The 21259-nt window shown below is 41.9% G+C and overlaps 1 protein-coding gene across 1 annotated transcript in view; it reads left to right on the forward strand.

Moving 5' to 3' along the window:
• Window positions 1-21259, forward strand: part of LOC119417429 (LIM domain and actin-binding protein 1) — a gene marked incomplete at its 5' end in the record, with an annotated part of 77757 nt that overhangs the window by 28466 nt on the left and 28032 nt on the right. The window contains 4 exon segments of the mRNA XM_037684634.1: window positions 16349-16418; window positions 18669-18748; window positions 18848-18913; window positions 19056-19107. Coding sequence (XP_037540562.1) covers window positions 16349-16418; window positions 18669-18748; window positions 18848-18913; window positions 19056-19107 — 268 coding nt within the window.

Raw genomic sequence — 21259 nt, forward strand, 5'->3', positions numbered from 1 at the left:
TATAAATACATATATGTATATATAAATACATATATGTATATATATATATGTATATATGTATGTATATATGTATGTATATATAAATACATATATGTATATATAAATACATATATGTATATATATATGTATGTTTATATAAATACATATATGTATATATATATGTATATATGTATGTATATATAAATACATATATGTATATATATATGTATATATGTATGTATATAATACATATATATATATATATATATATATATATATTTATACACATGTACATACACACATACATGCATACATACATACACACAACTTCAAAATAACATAAATTCTCAACCTGTACTGAAAACAGTTTCTGCGTCTCAGCGCCACCAGCTGGTGAGAGGTCGTGACGTCAATTTGAACCCCGCCCACTGGAACCGGTACTGAAAGCATAATGGAAACACAACCTGTACCGTACCGAGTAGAGGAGAGCCATGCTGTACCGGTACTACAGGTACTAATGGAAAAGGGGCATTAGAGAGGTCAAAGGTCAAGAGCTTCAGATCTTTTTACAAGATATTCCAGGAAACAGGAGCGGAGTAGGAGAAAGTCCTTTTGTCTAGTTCAGTCCTCACTGAGGGAACACTGCAGGTAATAATGTCCTGAGAGCGCACGCTATAGCTGCACTCACGCAGAGACATGAAGGAGGAGATGTATGAAAGCAGCAGACCAAGAAGTGATTTAAAGATGAAAATGTACCAGTGAGAGAGTCTGCGTGAAGTTAACGATGTCCAGTTAACCAGTAAATACTGGGTGCAGTGGTGGGTACAATAATCACAGCCAGTTATAAATCTTACTGCACCATGATAGACAGCATCCAACATCTGCAGCATCCAACATCTGCTGAGTTCTTGTAGGAGCGTTCATGTAAATAATGTCACCGTAATCAATGGAGGGGAGGAAAGTCACAGATACAAGGCGTTTTCTAGCATTCAGGGTTAGACGGGATCTGTTTCTGAAAAAGAAACCCAGTTTAACTTTCAGTTTCTTTACCAAGTTTTCCACATTGAGCTTAAAAGAGAGATGTGAGTCGACCAAGATACCCAAATATTTGTAGGAATCAACAAACTCAATGTGGACACCATTTGAGGATGAGATCAGAGGAAGAACTGCTGGGACCAACTTCCTATTTGAAAAAAGCATCCCTTTGGTTTTGTTGGCATTTAGGACAAGTTTGAGGCGGAACAAATCTGTCTGGATGTAGTTGAATGCAGATTTCAAAAGCTGGAAAGCCTTAGCAACAGTTTTAGCTCGACAATAAAATCTGTGTCATCAGCATAGAAATGTATGGATGCGTTAGGGATGTTTTTACCTACATTATGTATGTAGACTGTAAAGAGGGTGGGTCCTAAGACTGAGCCTTGTGGTACACCATTGTTGACTGTTAAATAACTGGAGGAAGTACCATTATGTTGAACACAATGCCTCCGGTCTGAGAGATAGAGAACCAACCAATGGTCTGTTCTGAGAAACCAATTTCTGAGAGTTTGACACAAGATGTTCTGATCCACAGTATCAAAAGCTTTAGACAGGTCCAAGAAAAGTGCAGCACAATAATCCTTAACATCCAATGTTTCAACGATGTCATTAATAACCTTCAGTGAAGCAGTCGTTGTGCTGTGCTGTTTCTTGAAACCAGATTGATGGAGAGTTAAGATGTTAAATGAGTCCAGGTAATTTTTGATTTGAGAGTTTGTCAGTTTTTCTAGAACCTTGGCTAAAATGCAGAGCTTAGAGATTGGTCGATAGTTGTTCAGTGAGGTGGGGTCACCTCCCTTCAGCAAAGGAAGAACAAAGGCTGTTTTCCAAGTGTCTGGGATGGAGTTTTGTCTTATGGAGAGATTGAAGATGTGGGTCACAGGGACTGTGATGATATGAGCAGCCAGCCTTAAGAAATAAGGTGGAAGTTCATCTGGTCCTGCAGATTTTTTAGGATCAAGATCTTTTAACATTTTATTAACCTCACTGACTGAGAATGGAGAAAAAGAGAAGGTGTGATTAGCTGAGTATTGACTTATAGGAGGGATTTGATTTGTAGATGTTTGGTTATTACGTGAAGTGGCTGATTTTCCATTAGTGACTGTGTCAAATAAAGAACTAGAAGCAACAAAATGTTTGAAACAGTTCAGGATCTCGTGCTTATTTGACACAGGAACAGAGTTAATGAGAAGTTGTAATGGGAGGTCAGATGATTGGGGGGTGTCTGAGAGAGATTTGATGGTTTTCAAGAATCTGTTAGGGTCATTTAGATTTTTGGAGGTCTGAGATAAAACATATTTACGTTTTGCAGCTTTGACAGCAGTTGTGCATTTATTCCTCATCTGTTGAAAACTCAACCAATCAGTGTCTGAGTCAGATTTTCTCGCTGTGGCCCAAAGATGGTCTCTCCTGTGCAGGAGGTCAGCTAGCTCTGGAGTAAACCAGGGGCTGTCTTGTCCCTTTATTCTGAACTGACGAAAAGGAGCACGTTTGTTCACAAAATAAATGAAACTATTATGAATATAGTTCCAAACGGAGTTCACGTCATCAATTAATAGAATACGATGCCAGTCAAAGTGAGACAGATCCCAGAGGAACGACTGTTCACAAAAATGTTTCAGATCCCTTTTGTTGATTAATCTTGGCTTAGAAGGTGGAAGTTTAATATCTCTCGGAGTCGCTGTCACACAATGATCACTCAAAATATTGGCGAATATACCTGTACCAGGGAATTTGTGAGGCATATTTGTTAGAAACAGGTCTAAGATGGAGGATTTTTCAGGACAGTTTTTGTTTAGTCTCGTCGGAGAGTTGATCAGTTGGGTAAAATTGAGAGACGGGCAACATTCCTTTAATTTATCACAGAGGGGGGTCGACTTATCCCAGTCAACTAACAATGGATCATTAGCACACTGATGGCTGTGTACTATTCACAGAGGGCTGAGTGATACTAGCAATCACAGCATTGTAAGAGGGGGACAGTTGAACCCAGAGGCCTCCACCCCTGTTTAATGATGGATGGTTTCTTTTCACAAAGATGGCCTCCTTTACTCCTCTCTCAAACCATCGTTCCTCTCTATCCAGGATGTGCACATCTTCATCCCTGAAAGAGTGACCGCTGGCCTGGAGATGAGTGTAGACCGCAGAGTCCTGGCCTGATGATGTTGATCTTCTGTGCTGGGCCATCCTTTTGGCCAGTGGCTGTTTTGTTTCCCCGATGTAAGACTGATCACAGCCCTTTTCTAAACATAACATCCCAGTGGCTTTTAAACCCCAAAATACATTACGGCAAAGACTGGTTCATCCCAAAGATCCAGTCCCCCGGCACAAACAGAGTAATGTTGTGTATGCTGTTCAGTGTCAGGAGGGCTGTGATCTACACTTTGTAGTGTATGATCCTTGTGTGACAGGTTAAAAACAAAAGCAAAAGGAAGTAACTCAATAAAATCCTACTTGTCAGGACAGATACCTGACTGGCACACATTTTAATAAATACAAAGGTAAATAACTTTTGTAAAATCGTCACAACCTTTCACTTCTGTTGGTTCCTGGACGGTTCTTTTTTCGGTACCATTGTTGTAATTAATATAAATTCTAGCAAGAATAAGATTACGTTACAGTACAAATCGTGACTTTTATTTTTTAACTTTGGTATTTTTCCAGGCAGCACGGTGGCGCAACTGGTAGAGCTGCTGCCTCTCAGCGAACAGGTCCCTGGTTCAAACCCCGGTCCAGGGGCCTTCTGGGTGGAGTTTGCATGTTCTCTCCGTGCATGCGTGGGTTTTCTCCGGGTACTCCGGTTTCCTCCCACAGACCAAAAACATGCATGTTAGGCTGATTGGTAACTCTAAATTGTCCCTAGGTGTGAGTGAGAGAGTGAATGGTTGTTTGTCTCGTTTGTCTCTATGTGGCCCTGTGATGGACTTGCGACCCGTCCAGGGTGTACCCCGCCCCTCGCACAGTGATTGCTGGACATGGGCACCAGCGACCCCCGTGACCCAAAATGGAATAAACGGGTAAAGATAATGGATGGATGGATGGTATTTTTCCATTCCAAGCAGTTTTCTTACATAAAAATAAACAAATACATGTAATTTCCAGGTCAAAAGAACAGTTGCAACCAGTGATACACCAGTGTCTAATGTCCTGATGCATGCTCAATAATCCAGGTAGAAAAATCTAAAAAAGTTAAATCTGGTCCTCTGGACATTCAAAAAAGAAAACAACAACAACAAAAAAAAAATGTAGAAACGTTTCATCTTTCATCTGAAAGGCTTCCTCAGTCTGAGGTGCTGTATTCAGCTCAGTCTCTTAAATAGCACCTTCTCAGAGTGGATCAACCAGTTTGCTGCTGACAACCAAAACCAGCTGCTCACATGATCAAGAAGGACCATCAGCCTGTCAATGAATCATTAGTACACTGATGGCTGTTTACTATTCACAGGGGGCTGAGTGATACTAGCAATCACAGCATTAACGTTAACAAACGTACACTTACCAGCTGAAATCCCACACACAGCTTCGTCCTCAGTGCAAAGTGTAGTCTGGTCATGGAGATTTTGAACCGGGCCGTGCAGGCTCTCCAACACCCACAGGCTGTGGCTGAGTGGTTAGAGCAGTCGTCCTCCAATGCAAAAGTTGGGGGTTCGAATCCAACAGCAGTCACATGCCGAAGTGTCCCTGGGCAAGACACTGAACCCTCATTGCCTCTGATGTGTCCCATCAGTGTATGAATGTGATAAAGCACTGATTAGTCTCTTTATAATGATTTGTTCAATTAGCTTTGTAGAGATCTAGTAGAGTGCTGTATGAATGGGTAAATGAAGACACAGATTGTTGTAAAGTGCTTTGAGTATCTTGATCAGATAGAAAGGCGCTATACAAGTACAGTCTATTTACCATTTACTTAAATGCTGAGAGGAGGATGGCTGCACTCCAATCTTCCAGTCAAACACATAGTAACTTTACGCTCTTAAATTCTTTCCGTGCATAGTCAGGCGCAGCATTAGGCGCTGCATGGCTTGCCTTAAAAAAACGTGAACCCCGTCAGTGGGCGTAACCACGTCTGTGTTTTTCCTGTTTTTTCCTGCGTTACAGCATTGGCATTGGCTGTAACGCCACTCACCGAAACTTGACACTGAAAGACGAGGCATATTTTGATACATATACCGACCAAAGATCGGTACCATAAAAGAACCGAAGTTCGGTACTCAGTCCTTGGCCCACCCTATAAAAGAGTCAGAGATTCTTTGTCGTTCACACCACATGTGGTACATGTGTTGGAACAAAATCATGTATACAGTTGCATCCAACGATAAAATGTAAAAGAAAAACAATGATAACATCTGAGATATGAACTAAGAAAAACATCAACTAAAAATACACTAAGCACTAATAGCATAAAAACATTACGTTGAACAGCAGCATGAACATGAGCATGAGTCTGTGTGAGCAGATGAGGTAAGCGGTAATGATCAATTTTTGTAATCTTGTCAGGGGCGGCTGTGACTGAGTGGTTAGAGCAGTCGTCCTCCAATGCGAGAGTTGGGGGTTCGAATCCACCTGCAGTCAAATGTTGGAGTGTCCCTGGGCAAGACACTGAACCCCTCATAGTCTCTGATGTGTGTCCCATCGGTGTATAAATGTGATAAAGCACTGATTATTCTCTTTAGAATGATTTGTTCAATTAGCTTTGTACAGATCTACAGGTCCTTCTCAAAAAAGGTCATTATTTTCCATAATGTAATGATAAAAATGAAATATCCTGATGCATGCTCAATAATCAAGGTAGAAAAATCTAAAATAGTTCAATCTGGTCCTCTGGACATTCAGACTGAGGAAGTCTCTCGGATGAGAGACGAAACGTTTCTACATTTTTTTGTTGATTTGCTTTGTTTTGTTGGTTTTTTTGAATGTCCAGAGGACCAGATTGAACTTTTTTAGATAAAAATGAAACTTGCATATATTTCAGATTCATTGCACACCAACTGAAATATTTCAGGTATTTAATTGTTTTAATACTGATGATTATGGCATACAGCTCATGAAAACCCAAAATGCCTGTCCCAAAAAATTAGCATATCATGAAAAGGTTCTCTAAACAAGCTATTAACCTAACCATCTGAATCAACGACATAACTCTAAACACCTGCAAAAGATTCCTGAGGCTTTTAAAAACTCCCAGCCTTGTTCATTACTCAAAACCGCAATCATGGGTAAGACTGCCGACCTGACTGCTGTCCAGAAGGCCATCATTGACACCCTCAAGCAAGAGGGTAAGACACAAAGAAATTGCTGAACGAATAGGCTGTTCCCAGAGTGCTGTATCAAGGCACCTCAGTGGGAAGTCTGTGGGAAGGGAAAAGTGTGGCAGAAAACGCTGCACAACGAGAAGAGGTGACTGGACCCTGAGGAGGACTGTGGAGAAGGGCCGATTCCAGACCTTGGGGGACCTGTGGAAGCAGTGGACTGAGACTGGAGTAGAAACATCCAGAGCCACCGTGCACAGGTGTGTGCAGGAAATGGGCTACAGGTGCCGCATTCCCCAGGTCAAGCCACTTTTGAACCAGAAACAGCGGCAGAAGCGCCTGACCTGGGCTACAGAGAAGCAGCACTGGACTGTTGCTCAGTGGTCCAAAGTACTTTTTTCGGATGAAAGCAAATTTTGCATGTCATTCGGAAATCAAGGTGCCAGAGTCTGGAGGAAGACTGGAGAGAAGGAAATGCCAAAATGCCAGAAGTCCAGTGTGAAGCACCCACAGTCAGTGATGGTCTGGGGTGCCATGTCAGCTGCTGGTGTTGGTCCACTGTGTTTTATCAAGGGCAGGGTCAATGCAGCTAGCTATCAGGAGATTTTGGAGCACTTCATGCTTCCATCTGCTGAAAAGCTTTATGGAGATAAAGATGTCATTTTTCAGCACGACCTGGCACCTGCTCACAGTGCCAAAACCACTGGTAAATGGTTTATTGACCATGGTATTACTGTGCTCAATTGGCCTGCCTACTCTCCTGACCTGAACCCCATAGAGAACCTGTGGGATATTGTGAAGAGAAAGTTGAGAGACGCAAGACCCAACACTCTGGATGAGCTTAAGGCCGCTATCGAAGCATCCTGGGCCTCCATAACACCTCAGCAGTGCCACAGGCTGATTGCCTCCATGCCAAGCCGCATTGAAGCAGTCATTCATGCAAAAGGATTCCCGACCAAGTATTGAGTGCATAACTGAACATGATTATTTGAAGGTTGGCGTTTTTTGTATTAAAAACACTTGTCTTTCATTGGTGGGATGAAATATGATAATTTTTTGGGACAGGCATTTTGAGTTTTCATGAGCTGTATGCCATAATCATCAGTATTAAAACAATTAAAGACCTGAAATATTTCAGTTGGTGTGCAATGAATGTGAAATATATGAAAGTTTCATTTTTATCATTACATTATGGAAAATAATGACCTTTATCACAATATGCAAATTTTTTGAGAATGACCTGTAGTAGAGTGCTGTATGAATGGATAAATGAGGCACAGATTGTTGTGTAAAGTGCTTTGAGTATCTTGAAATAAGATAGAAAAGTGCTATATAAGTACAGTCCATTTACCATCAGAACTGCAGCCTTATATCTTGGAAATTTGGACAAAGGAAGGGACTAGACAAAGCCATCAACTAATCACAACATGGTGATGAGTTTGATCTGGTGGTGGGGAGGCATCCAGATACTTGGTAACCCAAATAAATGTTGATGGTGAATTTAACATGCAGAAATGGCTTTCAGGAGCTGTGGCCTGAAGGTCAGTGTTACCTATCACAGTGGCAACCAAAGGTCTGCTGGTGGAAATGAACATTGATTCTGGCCTTTAAGCTTAAGGAGTCCTTTATGGCTTTGATGTCCTGGAGGACTCCTGACACAGATGACAGGTATGGGGTGACTAAAAGGACTGTGGCTTCTCTGGTTTCAAATATGGGAGGATTTTGGAGCGATAATGAAGAAACCCCATGGATTAGTTTCAAGGAGGTTCTGCACAACTGTTCATTGACTCAGAAAGGGAAAGTGGGCCTCGTCTTAAGCTGTGCTTGGCATGGTTAGGGAATTATTGACATGGTCTGGGGATATTGTCAGATAGTAGAAGTTGCAGTTTGAGTATCTCCTTAATCCAGTCACCCCATCCACCTTTGCAGAGATGGACTCTGAGGACTTGAGGGAAGACAAGTCTATGACTGAGGTCACAGAGGTAGTTTATAAAAGCTTCCAGGTAGTAGACCATTAAGGCTGTATCAGATTGACCTTGAGATACTTAAAGCTCTGGGCAATATGGGGTTGACATATCTCTTCAGTGTCACATGGAAGTCTGGGTCAATACCTGCACAGTAGAAGACCAGGGTAGTGGTTGCTATTAAAAAAAAAAAGAATACTGTTCCAGGGTCCTGTCTATGTGGAGTATTCACTTTCTCTCTGTGTATGTGTGTGTTTTCTCAGAGTTCTTTGGTTTCCTCCCACAGAGCAGAGACTTTCAGGTTTGGCTGATTGGTAACTCTAAATTGTTCCTACGTCCCTGTGATGGAGTGGAGACCTGACCAGGGTGTCTCCCGCCTCTCGCACAGTGACTTCTGGACATGGGCACCAGTGACCCCTGCACCCCCCCCAAAAAATGAAGTGCATACAGCTAATGGATGGACAGAATACTGTTCCAACTATTGAGAGATCATACTTTAAAGCCTCCCCAGGAAAGTTGACTCCAGGGTGTTGAAAGTAAGGCATTGACAGTTGTTTTTTTGTTTTTTTAAACCTTGGATTTAGGAGGTGCAGTGACTTTTGTCCCATCTGTGGAACAGTTGGCCAGATCTTTACCCTTGTATGATTACTAATATAGAGATGCTCCAATATACAAACTAACTTCATATGCAGATTAATCATTTGAATTAATAATTTATAATATTGATTTGATTAGTTTACTTAGTTATTAACACTCATGATCGACAACCAAAACAGCAAACTAAAACAGTTTAAAAAATAAGAACATAACTTGAGAAATATAGTATCCATGGATTCAATTTGAGACCTCAGACCAATGGGTGGCAATGTCTGTCCAATCTGATGAACCTTTGTCCATTTTAAAGTTGTTCTATATAAAGCCGAAGGTCATTGATCAGTGTTGACATTAAATAATTTACCTAATATTCCAAAATATTTAGGCTCTTAAAAGCTTCAAAAAAGGTTGTGGTTCAACGTTATCAGGTAAAAAAATATATAACACTGAGCCTCTGAATGACAGCAAAGGTGGGAGTTAATTGAAGAGATCAGTCAAAAAAGGCATCAAGACACCCCCCCCCCCTCAAAAAAAAAAAATCCCACAGACTTAAACAGATCCTTTATACCTTCCCTGTGCATCACTACAGATGGTTTATGATCACTTATCACTTGTTTCACACACTCTCATCAGGGAGAACACTCTGAGTCAGACTAAATGAGACTCGAGGCCCCAGCCCAGACTTCATGGGATCTTTGTTGGTTTTGAACCAGTTTGACATGACTGTCGACAAGGAAGAGGGCCGACACTGGAGGAGAGTGCCAAAGAGACCATCTTAGCACCAACATAACTGGCCTGTTCCACTTTGGAGTAAGTTGTTTGGGGGAAGAATCAGTTTTGTATTGTGTGTTTGCTTGACTGATGAAGCCTTCTGAATGGAAGGTGAAACGTTTCAGCACAAAAAAAAGAAACTGTCGAGATGACCTGACTGAAAATTGTTGGGTCAATTGTATAAATTTTGCATAAATATGTATTTTTTGGCCATGTAGCTGTCCTACAAAGGGAGAGAATGTTGTTAGAAAACCTCTTATGAAGAAACCATAAATATGTGGGGCGGCTGTGGCTGAGTGGTTGGAGCAGTTGTCCTTCAATGTGAGAGTTGGGGGTTCGCTTCCACCAGCAGTCACATGCCAAAGTGTCCCTGGGCAAGACACTGAACCCCTAAATGCCTCCCATCATCAATGTGTCCCAACGGTGTGTGAATGTGAAAAAGCACTGATCAGTCTTTGTACAGAAATAGTAGAGTGCTGTATGAATGGGTAAATGAGGCACAGATTGTAGTGTAAAGAGCTTTGAGTGTCTTGTTCAGATAGAAAAGTGCTATGCAGGTGCAGTCCATTTACCATGTCGACTGTGCTCTGGCCATTGTATGTAGGATTTACATAATGCCTTCCCTCCTATGGCCAAAATTGAGTTTTCAGCTCCTGCTCTTCTTCGCAGGGCTTTTAATTTTATTTACCGTTATTTAACCAGGTAAATCCCACTGAGATCACAGATAACATCATGTGTGCCGCAGAATGGTAGCACTGATGGGAGCTGCACTTGGACTCGCTCTTTTTTTGTTCCTGTTGTTTGTTTCAAGTTTTTGCACCTACACTGCACATCCATGCTACGGGTATGACCACGACACACTTTTGGAGTTTTGTGTGTTGCTGCCTTGCCATCATGCCATCGTGGTTCAGTTCCCGGCCCCCTTCCAGCCTCTGGCTCAGGCTCCAGCCTGTCATGGCGACATTCTCCTTGATCCTCTGCGTGCACAGATTGAACTCTATGGAACAGTTTGATTCTGTGGAGAAACCTTGGATGTTCTGTGTCTGCCAGACCCGGTTCTGGAGGGCAGTCTGGGAAGGCAGTTGCCACGGTCATTATAATGCTGCTAATGACACCACGCTTAACATGTGATTCTTGACCTGCCATTGTGTATCTGTTCCTCTCAAACCCAGCCGGTCGAAGCGGATGGCTGCTCATCCTGAACCTGGTTCTGCTAAAGGATTCTTCCTTATGAGGGAGTTTTTCTTTCCACTGTCACCTTCATGCTTGCTCAGATGAGTTCTGCAATGGAGTTAAACTCAAAGCAGTCTGATAAATAAATAGATAGATAAATAATGTTAAATTATTATTTATATATATGAATGTTTCTGTTCAGTGTCCTGCGATGACTTCTGCTGTGACTTGGCGCCATAAAAAAAAAACTGAATTGAATTGTTGTTGGCCCAAATTAAAGATTGTGTGCAGTCTGTTATCCTTCAGAAAGTGTGCCAAGGATCAGTCTTTCACTACCAATAAATTCTCGTGTGTGCACATGCATGCGTGTGTGCATTTGGTTAAGTCCTGCTGTAATGGAGCAGGCAGCTCATATGGTCACAGACCCCCAGCCAGCACTTCTGTATCCAAGATTTTATTCATTCTCCTCCTCCTCCTATACCAGTCTCCTCATACAGTTACAGGATGATCTAAAATGAATTGACCCTCCTTCCTCCCATACAGCACAGCCCCCCCCCCCAATTACTCCTCCAGTCCCACCCTGCCACCATCCCTCCTCCCACTCTGTCTACAGGCTGCTGCTGTTTTCCAGACCCCTCCACCCATATGTAACATCATGGCATCCTGTGCCTCTCCTCCTGTTGTCATCCCCACCTCAGCCACAGCCCCTTTGATACCCCTCCCTCCCCCGCCCCCAGAACACCTGCTCCTTGTCGCCTCTCGTCTTTTGTCTCTAAAACCTCCTCCAGAGGCTTCTACCACATCTTTTCTGCCACGAGTCACAGAGTTGGTCTTTGTGCTGCTCCTGCTCTTACTGGTTTCAGATTTCCTCAGCTCAGACTCCCCCTGAGCTGTCCTCTCCTCGGTCTCCTCACTTTGTTGTCTTCTTTGGCTTCATTTCGTCTTCATGAAAGGTAGCTATGGTGCTTTTTCATCTGCATGTTCTTATCTTTGGGGCTTTCTTTGTTTGTTTCTTTGGAGTGTAGGATTTAACATTTTTTGCCTGTATTTCTTCCTGTTGTGTAAAGATGTCTCTAAAGGAAGCCTTTCAGACCAGTTGTCCGTGTTTGTAATAAAATGGTTGCTTTGTGGACTTTATCAGTAGCTCTCTTAAAATCTAAGTTTACTTTGAACAAAGTTTTTCTGCATCTTTATCATGCTTCTGACAAGAGTAAACTGATGCTGTAGCTGCCTTTCCCCATCCCTGTTGTGATGAGGCTCTGTGTAAGAACAGGATATTGTCTTTGCTTGTGTGTGTTTAGGGGATGAATTGGGTCATAAGGGGGAACTGCTGTTTGTCTGAGAGGTTTAATAGTATCAGGATTAGCAGGAGATTCTTTGTATGTCCTGTAGAGACGCTGCAATCTGTCTCAGACCCTCGGCCAAACAAAGCTGTTAAATGATAATCCACGTCAGGAGTTGATCTGTTATAATGCTGTCTGCTGGTGTGCTTTGTGTTTATTATCCACTCACACTCTTCACCTGCTGTCAGCTGATCACACAGTGCATTTTATTATCAGCATTCATCTGTCTGCTAGTAAAATGTCTCATGAGCCTCTGGAAAAAATCACTCCATGTAAAGCTGCAGCTAAATTTGAGTCGACCTAGTTCAAAATGGCCACCACAACTAAACAACCTTAAACTATTTAACTAAAATATTTATTTTTGACTTTATCCTCATTTAATTGTTACACTAATCAGAATGCAAATAGGTTTATTTAGCCCCAGTCCTGGACCAGACACAGAACTTTACAAGATCCAGCAGGACAACTTGATTAGAGGGAACTATTTCTCTCATACTCTAGTTCAAATGAATATTTCTACTCATCAGTTTTTTCATATTCTATTCTCATGTTATATTATTTTCATATCATGTTATCTTGTTTCATTTTTGAACAACCCCAACAAAGACTTTCAAACATGGTGGTTCAATCAAGAATGTTGTGCTAAGATCTGTCTTAGCAGTAAATGGCAGAATGAAATTAAAAGAAAAATAATAATAAAGAAACGAATGAGAAAACCCAGCACTATTTGGAGCTCCAAAACTAAGATGCATTTCACAACAGAAACATCATTAAAAGTCTAAACAAGTCACAGAAAGCTGGACTTTACATTTGTGACCTGGCATTTTTATACATTATAAAGTCTTTAACTGTTAAAACAATTGTTTCAGTTTATAACTTTTTGAAGGCTACCACAAATTGTTCAGCACAGAGTTATGATGTCACCAACTCCTGACCTGTTTATATTTTCCTTAAAGGTTTGCGAACGAGCCCCCTATTTTCATCCATCCATTATCTTTATCCGCTTCTTCCTTTCAGGGTCACAGGGGTCACTGGTGCCCATGTCCAGCAGTCACTGTGGAAGAGGCAGGGGACATCCTGGACAGGTCTCCAGTCCATCACAGGGACATAGAGACAAATGAGACAAACAACCATTCACTCTCTCTCTCTCTCACCTAGGGACAATTCAGAGTTACCAATCAGTCTAACATGCATGTTTTTGGTCTGTGGGAGGAAACTGGAGCACCTGGAGAAAACCCACGCAGAGAAAACACGAAAACTTTACACAGAAAGGCCCCTGGATGGGATTCGATCCAACAACATTCTTGTTGAGAGGCAGCAGCTCAACCAACTGGGCTGCTTTGCTGTCACCCCCCCCCCCCCCACACACACACACACACAACCCCAAATTTCCACATATTAAAAAAAAAATTATACAGTTTATGCAACAAAATGGGGGGCTGTTGCTGCTATAAGATTTAGCTTCCTCTCAATTTCTTGAAATATATTAAAAACTTGTCATTTCAAAACGTATTCTTTCCAAGGTGCCGAACAACTTCCACATTCCTAGTAAGTTTCTTTCTGCTGCTCCTGTCTTTAGGTGTCACCACAGTGAGCACAACCACATGAAGATCTGGCAGTTGTTTTATCCTGGATGCCTTCCTGATGCAACCTGGGCTCAAACCCACAACCTCAGGATTACAAGACTTTTTTGGTGTCAAAGTTTTGCTTAAGACCTGTAGACAGAGCCCATTACACCAGAAATTAACAAAAAAAAAAACCTCCCAAGGATGCCAGTGTCACTAGGTATTAACAGCATGCCTGAATAAAAAGGTTTTAAGACCGTCTCTAATATTTAAAAAGGACTGGCAGTCAGACATTAGTAGCTCCGACACATTCTGTATTGAAAGCAAAAGTCAGAAAAAACTGGATTGTGTTACAGGATCTGGATAGTGTGCCAAACATAACGGTGGTTATGGTGGTAACCTTCTTGGTGGTGTTTCATGGTATGAAAGTTCAGATTCAGACATGAGTCAGACCTACTTACATCTTTGACATGCTGGATCCTGCAAATTCTCTGAACCTGTCGGGACTAGGTGAAATCACAACAGACTCAGGAGCAGGTTTTGGGCCTCAGAGGAAGAAGATTTGCTCCTTCAGGCTGAAGGATACATGCCTCAAGTGCAGACAGAGGATTTGTGTAATCTGTACCTTAAGTGACATCAGACTGTTTGAGCTGTAACATTGGCTGCAGTCCACCATGAGTCCTCAGTGATTCAAAGATTCTAGGATTCAAGGTTCTTTACTTGCCATAAGCACCACATGTGGTACATGTGGTGGAACGAAATTGTGTACACAGGGTCCCAGTTACATCCAACTAAAGTATAAATTGTAAAATATCTTATTACTGTTTTTCTAAGATATGAACTAAGAAAAACGTTAAACTAAAAATACACTAAGCACTAGTAGAACAAAAATAATGTCGAACAGCAGCATGAAACAGATCAGCAGCAATATTGAAACAGATCAGCAGCAATATTGAAACAGATCAGCAGCAACATGAAACAGATCAGCAGCAACTAGAAACAGATCAGCAGCAACATGAAACGGATCAGCAGCAACATGATGTGATTTTTTCACAGTGATTATCCTGGTCAGAGATTCATAAGTCTAACAGCCTCAGGGTAGAAGCTGTTCCTCAGTCTAGTGGTTCTACACTTAATGCTTCTCAACCTCCTTCCTGAGGGGAGCGGGGCAAAAAGTGTGTGTGCTGGGTGAGTGTGGTCCTTCATGATGCAGGTGGCCCTCTTCCTGCATCTGGAGGTGTAGATGTCTGTGATGATGGGGAGACTGATTCCAACATCTTCTGTGCAGCCTTCACCACTCTCTGCAAAGCTTTTCTTTCTGCAGCTGTGCAGCCTCCATGCCACACATTGATGCTGGAGCACAGGATGCTCTCCACTGCACACCTGTAGAAGGAGGTGAGGACTGAGCTTCCAGACCAGCTCGTCTCAGCCGCCTGAGGAAGTAGAGTCTCTGATGAGCTTTCTTCATCAGGCTGGTGGTGTTGTTGCTCCAGCTGAGGTTGTCATTCATGTGTACACAAGTACTTGTAGCTGGAGACCACTTCCACCGCAGATCCTCCTATGTTTGGGGGTGGGGGGTAGGTGTGTTTTGTTCCTTCTGAAGTCTATGATCATCTCCTTCATCTTCTTCACATTGATGTGAAGGTTTTTCTTCCTGCACCAGCTCTCCAGGTGTTCCACCAGTGAACAACATTATCTGTGATTTATTCTGGTCCTCTGGACATTAAAAAAAAAAAAAAAAAAAACAAAGCAAAAAATATAGAAACGTTTCGTCTCTCATCCGAGAGACTTCCTCAGTCGTTCCGAGAGACTTCCTCAGTCGTTCCGAGAGACTTCCTCAGTCGTTTCTATATTTTTTTTGCTTTGTTTTGTTTTTTGTTTTTTTGAATGTCCAGAGGACCAGATTGAACTTTTTTGGATAAACCTAGTACCTTCTGGGAAAGTACCAAGTGACATTGTATTTATCAGGATGTATCCTGTACTTACTGGGTACACAAAAGGTGACAAGTGCTTTTATGTTTACAGCCAGGTCCTCATAAGTCCCCACTACTTACCAGGTAAGAACTAGATGCATATTGTCTGTACCAGGTACATACCTGGTACTCATGGGGGCATGGCTTTATTTTGAAGTAAGTTATTACCTTGTAAGTATAAAGTAAGTACCCAACATGTCCCAGTTACTTACCAGGTAAATACCTGGCTGTATTTTGCAGTGTTGCAATAATTGTTTTTGTATATCCAGAACTCTGGTTACAGTGAAACCGTATGAGGTTTGGCTTAACTGCACAGCTGGAACCCAAAGATTTTAAAGGGATGCCGTTTGTTTCATTTAATGTTTTTCATGCATGTTAAAATAATCAGAATTGTTAAAGCACACAGGGGATGAGTTTGTTTTGTGGCTGTCTGCTCAGGACAGATGGGGTGTCTGTCTCAGGCACCGTCTTTCTGAGCTCATAAGAAGATTATTGGGTTTGGACTGGACAACCTACAGACTCGCACTTCAGTTCACCTTTGTTGTTTTCTCTCTTTCTCATGTTTTTCCTCTGTAATCTTTCTAATGGACCAAATAGCTTCCAGGCAATTTGTTCAGCTGACTGAAACATGTGGGCATCAGATGACTGATTTTTTTATTTGTTTATTATACAGATGTAACAGTGTTTTTAATCTTCCTGCAGGGATCCAGAGAGCAGACAAACGGAGGAAACGACGCCAATAACTCTTCAAACATGGAGCAGCTGCTGGGAGGTACAGACATTTCCTCAGTAGTTTCAGGATCCATCAGTAATTCAGATTAGTTGTGATAATGTACGTGCTAACGTCCCATTCGTATCAAAACTACTGACGTATTAAACTCTTTAAACACGAGGCTGACATTTAAAGTAAAACCCATTGTTTAAACTAGTAAGAGCACAAAGGCCCTGTATTCCTCATGGGCTACATCTGACTCGTCGCCTTTCATGCTGGAGTTTTAGATCAAGATCATCTTCTAATGAGAACTGATGGAGGTACAGCTGTTTTGGTCAAACCTCAATGTCTGTTCCATTTAGTGATAGATCTTGTGAGTGAGAGTTCAACGTTTGCATTGAGGATGATTCTCAGGGCTCATTATATTTATAATTGACTGAACTATATTCATTTCTGCATTTGCTTTATTTGATTAGTAGTAGTGGCCATCTTGAATAGGATAGATTCAAAAAAATTAATCAGCTGCAAAGGTACATCCACTGATTACAGTACTTAGAGATTCATTACGATCTGTTTAGTGGTAAATGAGATGTTTTGTCATTAAACGCATGACTGCACACACATGCACTGACAACACGGACATGTGGTTGGTTATGAGCAGTGCTTAATTTGAGCGGTACCCTGTTCCAGGAACTCTCATTTTTACAGGGTGCGTTCCGGCAACTGTTTGCTTGAATCCGGCAACTCTCAGGCTTAAGTTATGTACATTTATGACTACCTTCTCATTTGGAGAGCCATGCTTGAATGGTGTCACTCCCCTCTGCTGCTGAGACAATAAATAAATGACGCCAACACCTCCTCTGTCCTCTGTTGCTGTTTTTTCATTCCGTATGTTGAGGGAGTATCAGAGAAACCGAGACGTTTATTTTCTAAACACAACGTCCCAGTGGCTTTTAAACCCCAAAATACATTAAAGACTGGTTCATCCCAAAGATCCAGTGCCCCGGCACAAACAGAGCAATGTTGTGTATGTTGTTCAGTGTCAGGAGGGTGATCAGTCTTACATCGGGGAAACTAAACAGCCACTGGCCAAAAGGATATTGAGCATGGACTTTGTTGTTAAAGAACAGATACATAAAAAATGTACTTAAGTATAGTAACAAAGTACTTGTACTTGGTTACATCCCACCACTGCCCACAGCATACATGCAACAAAGAGTAAACTCAAAGCGAGGGTGATATCTGCCCCCTTTTTCCTTTTCTCATTGACAAATTCTTTATTTTTTAGTTTGTCAAAGCACAAATTTGATGCGATTTTTTTTTTTTTCTTTTTTAAAATACAGAATTCAATTCAATTCAGTTTATTTATAAAGCGCCAAATCACAACAAAGTTGTCTCAGGGCACTTTACAGGAACATTCACATAAAAGCCAATTAGTAAAGTTCTCTAAGGAATCCAGCAGACAAGATGAATCTTGGCTTCGTTGCAGTCTCCCATCCTGAGCAAGCACAGAACTAATGTTTAATAAATGTTAGGAGTCTATTCTTTGCTAAAATAAATTTTATGTCATTAAACAACTTGTCAGGTTCTTCTCTTGTGAGCATGTGCCCCCCCCCCCCCCCCCCCCCAGCTGGCCCGCCTGCTTTTTGTGTTCCAGCATCGATCGCTTTACAAATGAAGTCCTGGTTATGAGTGAATGTGGCCAGTTAGTCGGTGAGACCTGATGTGTGTTTTTACTGTGCTCGTACGAGCAGTAAATGTGTTGCTCACAGTGTGAACTGTGCTCTGCAAAGAAATATAAAATTATATTAAACGTATTACCTGCTGTAAAAAGAGTTCAGTTCAAGTCTTAAAGTAGATGTTTTAGTTTGAGTGAATTTTATTCTGCTCGTCTTGTGGACAAACTCAAACTGGTGAGCCTACAACCCTGTGGATAAATGATTTTCTCCAGAAGTCCAAACCTTAGAGGACTGAACAAAAGATGCTGTGAGATCAGGACTCGGCTTCAGAGAGCACAGGGAAACATACCATCCTGCTTCCCTCCACACGCCTCCTGACCTCCATGTTCCTGTGTGCTGCCTGCAGCGCGCGCTGCAGCCAGTCTGAGTGAGGAGGGCCTGGAGAACTTCGGTGCTAACCGGGTTTAATCATGTAAAACATCAGGCTCACCAACAGTTCTGTAAACTGCAGAGCTGAGTGTGTTCTGCTTTTGGGCCTGACAAAACAAAACAAACAAACAAATAAATACCTTTTCTCTTCATACAGTCAGTGTTTGTATTTCTTGAACTTGTCCTGTCTGTGTTTGAACAGATGGAAGTCTTGCTGAGTCCACTCCTCTCCGGGACAGAATGGCCCTCTACCAAGCCGCCATCTCCAAACAGGAAGCTGCTGTGAGTGGAGCTTCAGCAGTTTTATTCTGTGCTTAAAACTTCAAGAACAACAAAAAAACCATGTGAAGTATTTCCTGTTTTCTCTGTTTCGTCTCTCAGAATGATGATGTGGACGGGTTCTGTGGGACACAAAAGGAGAATGTCCCGCCCTTCTCTGTGGACACGGTGAGCTTTAACTCTCGTTATGCCTTCGCTCTGTTTTACACAACTTCTCATTTCACATGTGGTTTGTTTGTGAGACCTGTCTGAACACATCTCTACTTGGTATTCAGTGGTTGTGTTGTTCTCTTTTTGTCTCATTCTTCAGAGTGCAGAGTGTGAACCAAACGTCAGGAGAGCTTTCACTTCAGACACCAATGGTATTTTATCCTTCAGGTTTAAATTGACATGAGATGATGTTAAACTGCAAAAATCAACATTAAGAGAACAATCTACAGTCATGGGGAAAGTAAAAGTACAGCCTCTTTCATTCAAAACAATCAGGACATAATCAAAATGATCTTTTTTTTATTTTTAACCAAGTTCTAACATCAATCAAATCTAACCTTGTGTGCCCACCTGAGTCCACCCCTGATACATTAGCTTGTTAAATAAATGTCCTGACTCTTCTTTTCAATGTAGCTTCAGTTCAGTGAAATGCTGTGGATGAACTGTAAGAACTGTTCAGAAACGGAAAGAAATCTGAGGCCTGTTCAGGCGTGACCTTTTCCAGGAGAAGTGCAACACCTTGAATCTGTTGCTGTTTGGGATCGTTGTTCTGCTGCATCATGACCCGTTTTTTTCATTCAACCTTTATTTAGACAGGTTAATCCCATTGAGCCTCGAGGACTCATTTACAAGAGAGTCCTGATTTCAACAAAGAATGATGACAACAACGGACAACAGCGACAGACAATTATAAAAAGTATCCTGATGCATGCTCAATAATCCAGGTAGAAAAATATAAAAAAGTTAAATCTGGTCCTCTGGACATTCAAAAAAAAAACAAAAAAAAAACAAAACAAAGCAAAACAAACGAACAAAAAAAATGTAGAAATGTTTCTTCTCTCATCCGAGAGACTTCCTCAGTCTGAGGTGCTGTATTCAGCTCAGTCTCTTAAATAGCACCTTCTCAGAGTGGATCAACCAGTTTTGCTGCTGACAACCAGAACCAGCTGATCACATGCTCAAGAAGGACCATCAGCCTAACAATGGATCATTAGCACCTGATGGCTGTTTACTGTTCACAGAGGGCTGAGTGATACTAGCAATCACAGCATTGTAAGAGGGGGACAGTTGAACCCAGAGGCTCCACCCCTGTTTAACGATGGACGATTTCTTTTCACAAAGATGGCCTCCTTTACTCCTCTCTCAAACCATCGTTCCTCTCTGTCCAGGATGTGCACATCTTCATCCCTGAAAGAGTGACCGCTGGCCTGGAGATGAGTGTAGACCGCAGAGTCATGACCTGATGATGTTGATCTTCTGTGCTGGTCCATCCTTTTGGCCAGTGGCTGTTTAGTTTCCCCGATGTAAGACTGATCACCCTCCTGACACTGAACAGCATACACAATATTACTCTGTTTGTGCCCGGGGACTGGATCTTTGGGATGAACCAGTCTTTGCCGTAATGTATTTTGGGGTTTAAAAGCCACTGGGACGTTATGTTTAGAAAATAAACGTCTCATTTTCTCTGATACTCCCTCAACATATGGAATGACCACTGGTCTGGGTCTGGGTTCCAGGGTCAAGTCCAAGACTCGACAACAAAACAAGTTTAACATACTAATAGCTCATCAACACCATCACTATTCCAATAACAACACATTCAGTGTAGGACAACACTCCAGTAGTCAATTACATGCCAGGGAGACAGAAAAGTGGGTGAAGAATTTATCTGACAGACAGCTCACCCAGCCAGAGACAGAGATTCTTGCCAGGGGACTGAACTTTGCGGTTGCACCAAGGACAATTCCTCTGGTGGAGATGATCACAGCTACTGAGTCAGCCATTAGCAACAACAAAATGAAAGAGGCTGAAGCAGAACAGCTCAGAATCAAAGTTTCAGCCTGCCTCAGCAATGCCAAACCACCACCTTCCAACATTAGTAGAGAGGAGAGGGATGCACTCACCACTCTTAACAAGGACAAAAACATCATCATTCTCCCAGCAGACAAAGGAAGGTGCACAGTGATTTTGAACCAGAAAGACTATCATGAGAAAGTTATGACACTCCTTAGTGACTTAACCACTTATGAACCTCTGAAAAGAGATCCAGGAAGTGGTTACAAGAAGAAATTGATAGATTGCCTGAAAATTTTGGAGCAGGACAAGGCTATTGACCGTTTTCTGTACCACAGACTGTACCCAGGGGAGGCCACACCTAGTCTGTATGGTTTACCTAAAATCCACAAACAAGGTGTACCTTTAAGACCTATTGTTAGCATGATTAACTCTGTCACTTACAATGTTTCCAAATATCTGGCGTCTGTACTCATCCCTTTAGTTGGCAGCTCAGAACACCACATACAG

The sequence above is a fragment of the Nematolebias whitei genome, chromosome 11, assembly GCF_014905685.2.
Source record: "Nematolebias whitei isolate Nwh7 chromosome 11, NemWhi1, whole genome shotgun sequence".
Taxonomy (NCBI): Eukaryota; Metazoa; Chordata; class Actinopteri; order Cyprinodontiformes; family Rivulidae; genus Nematolebias; species Nematolebias whitei.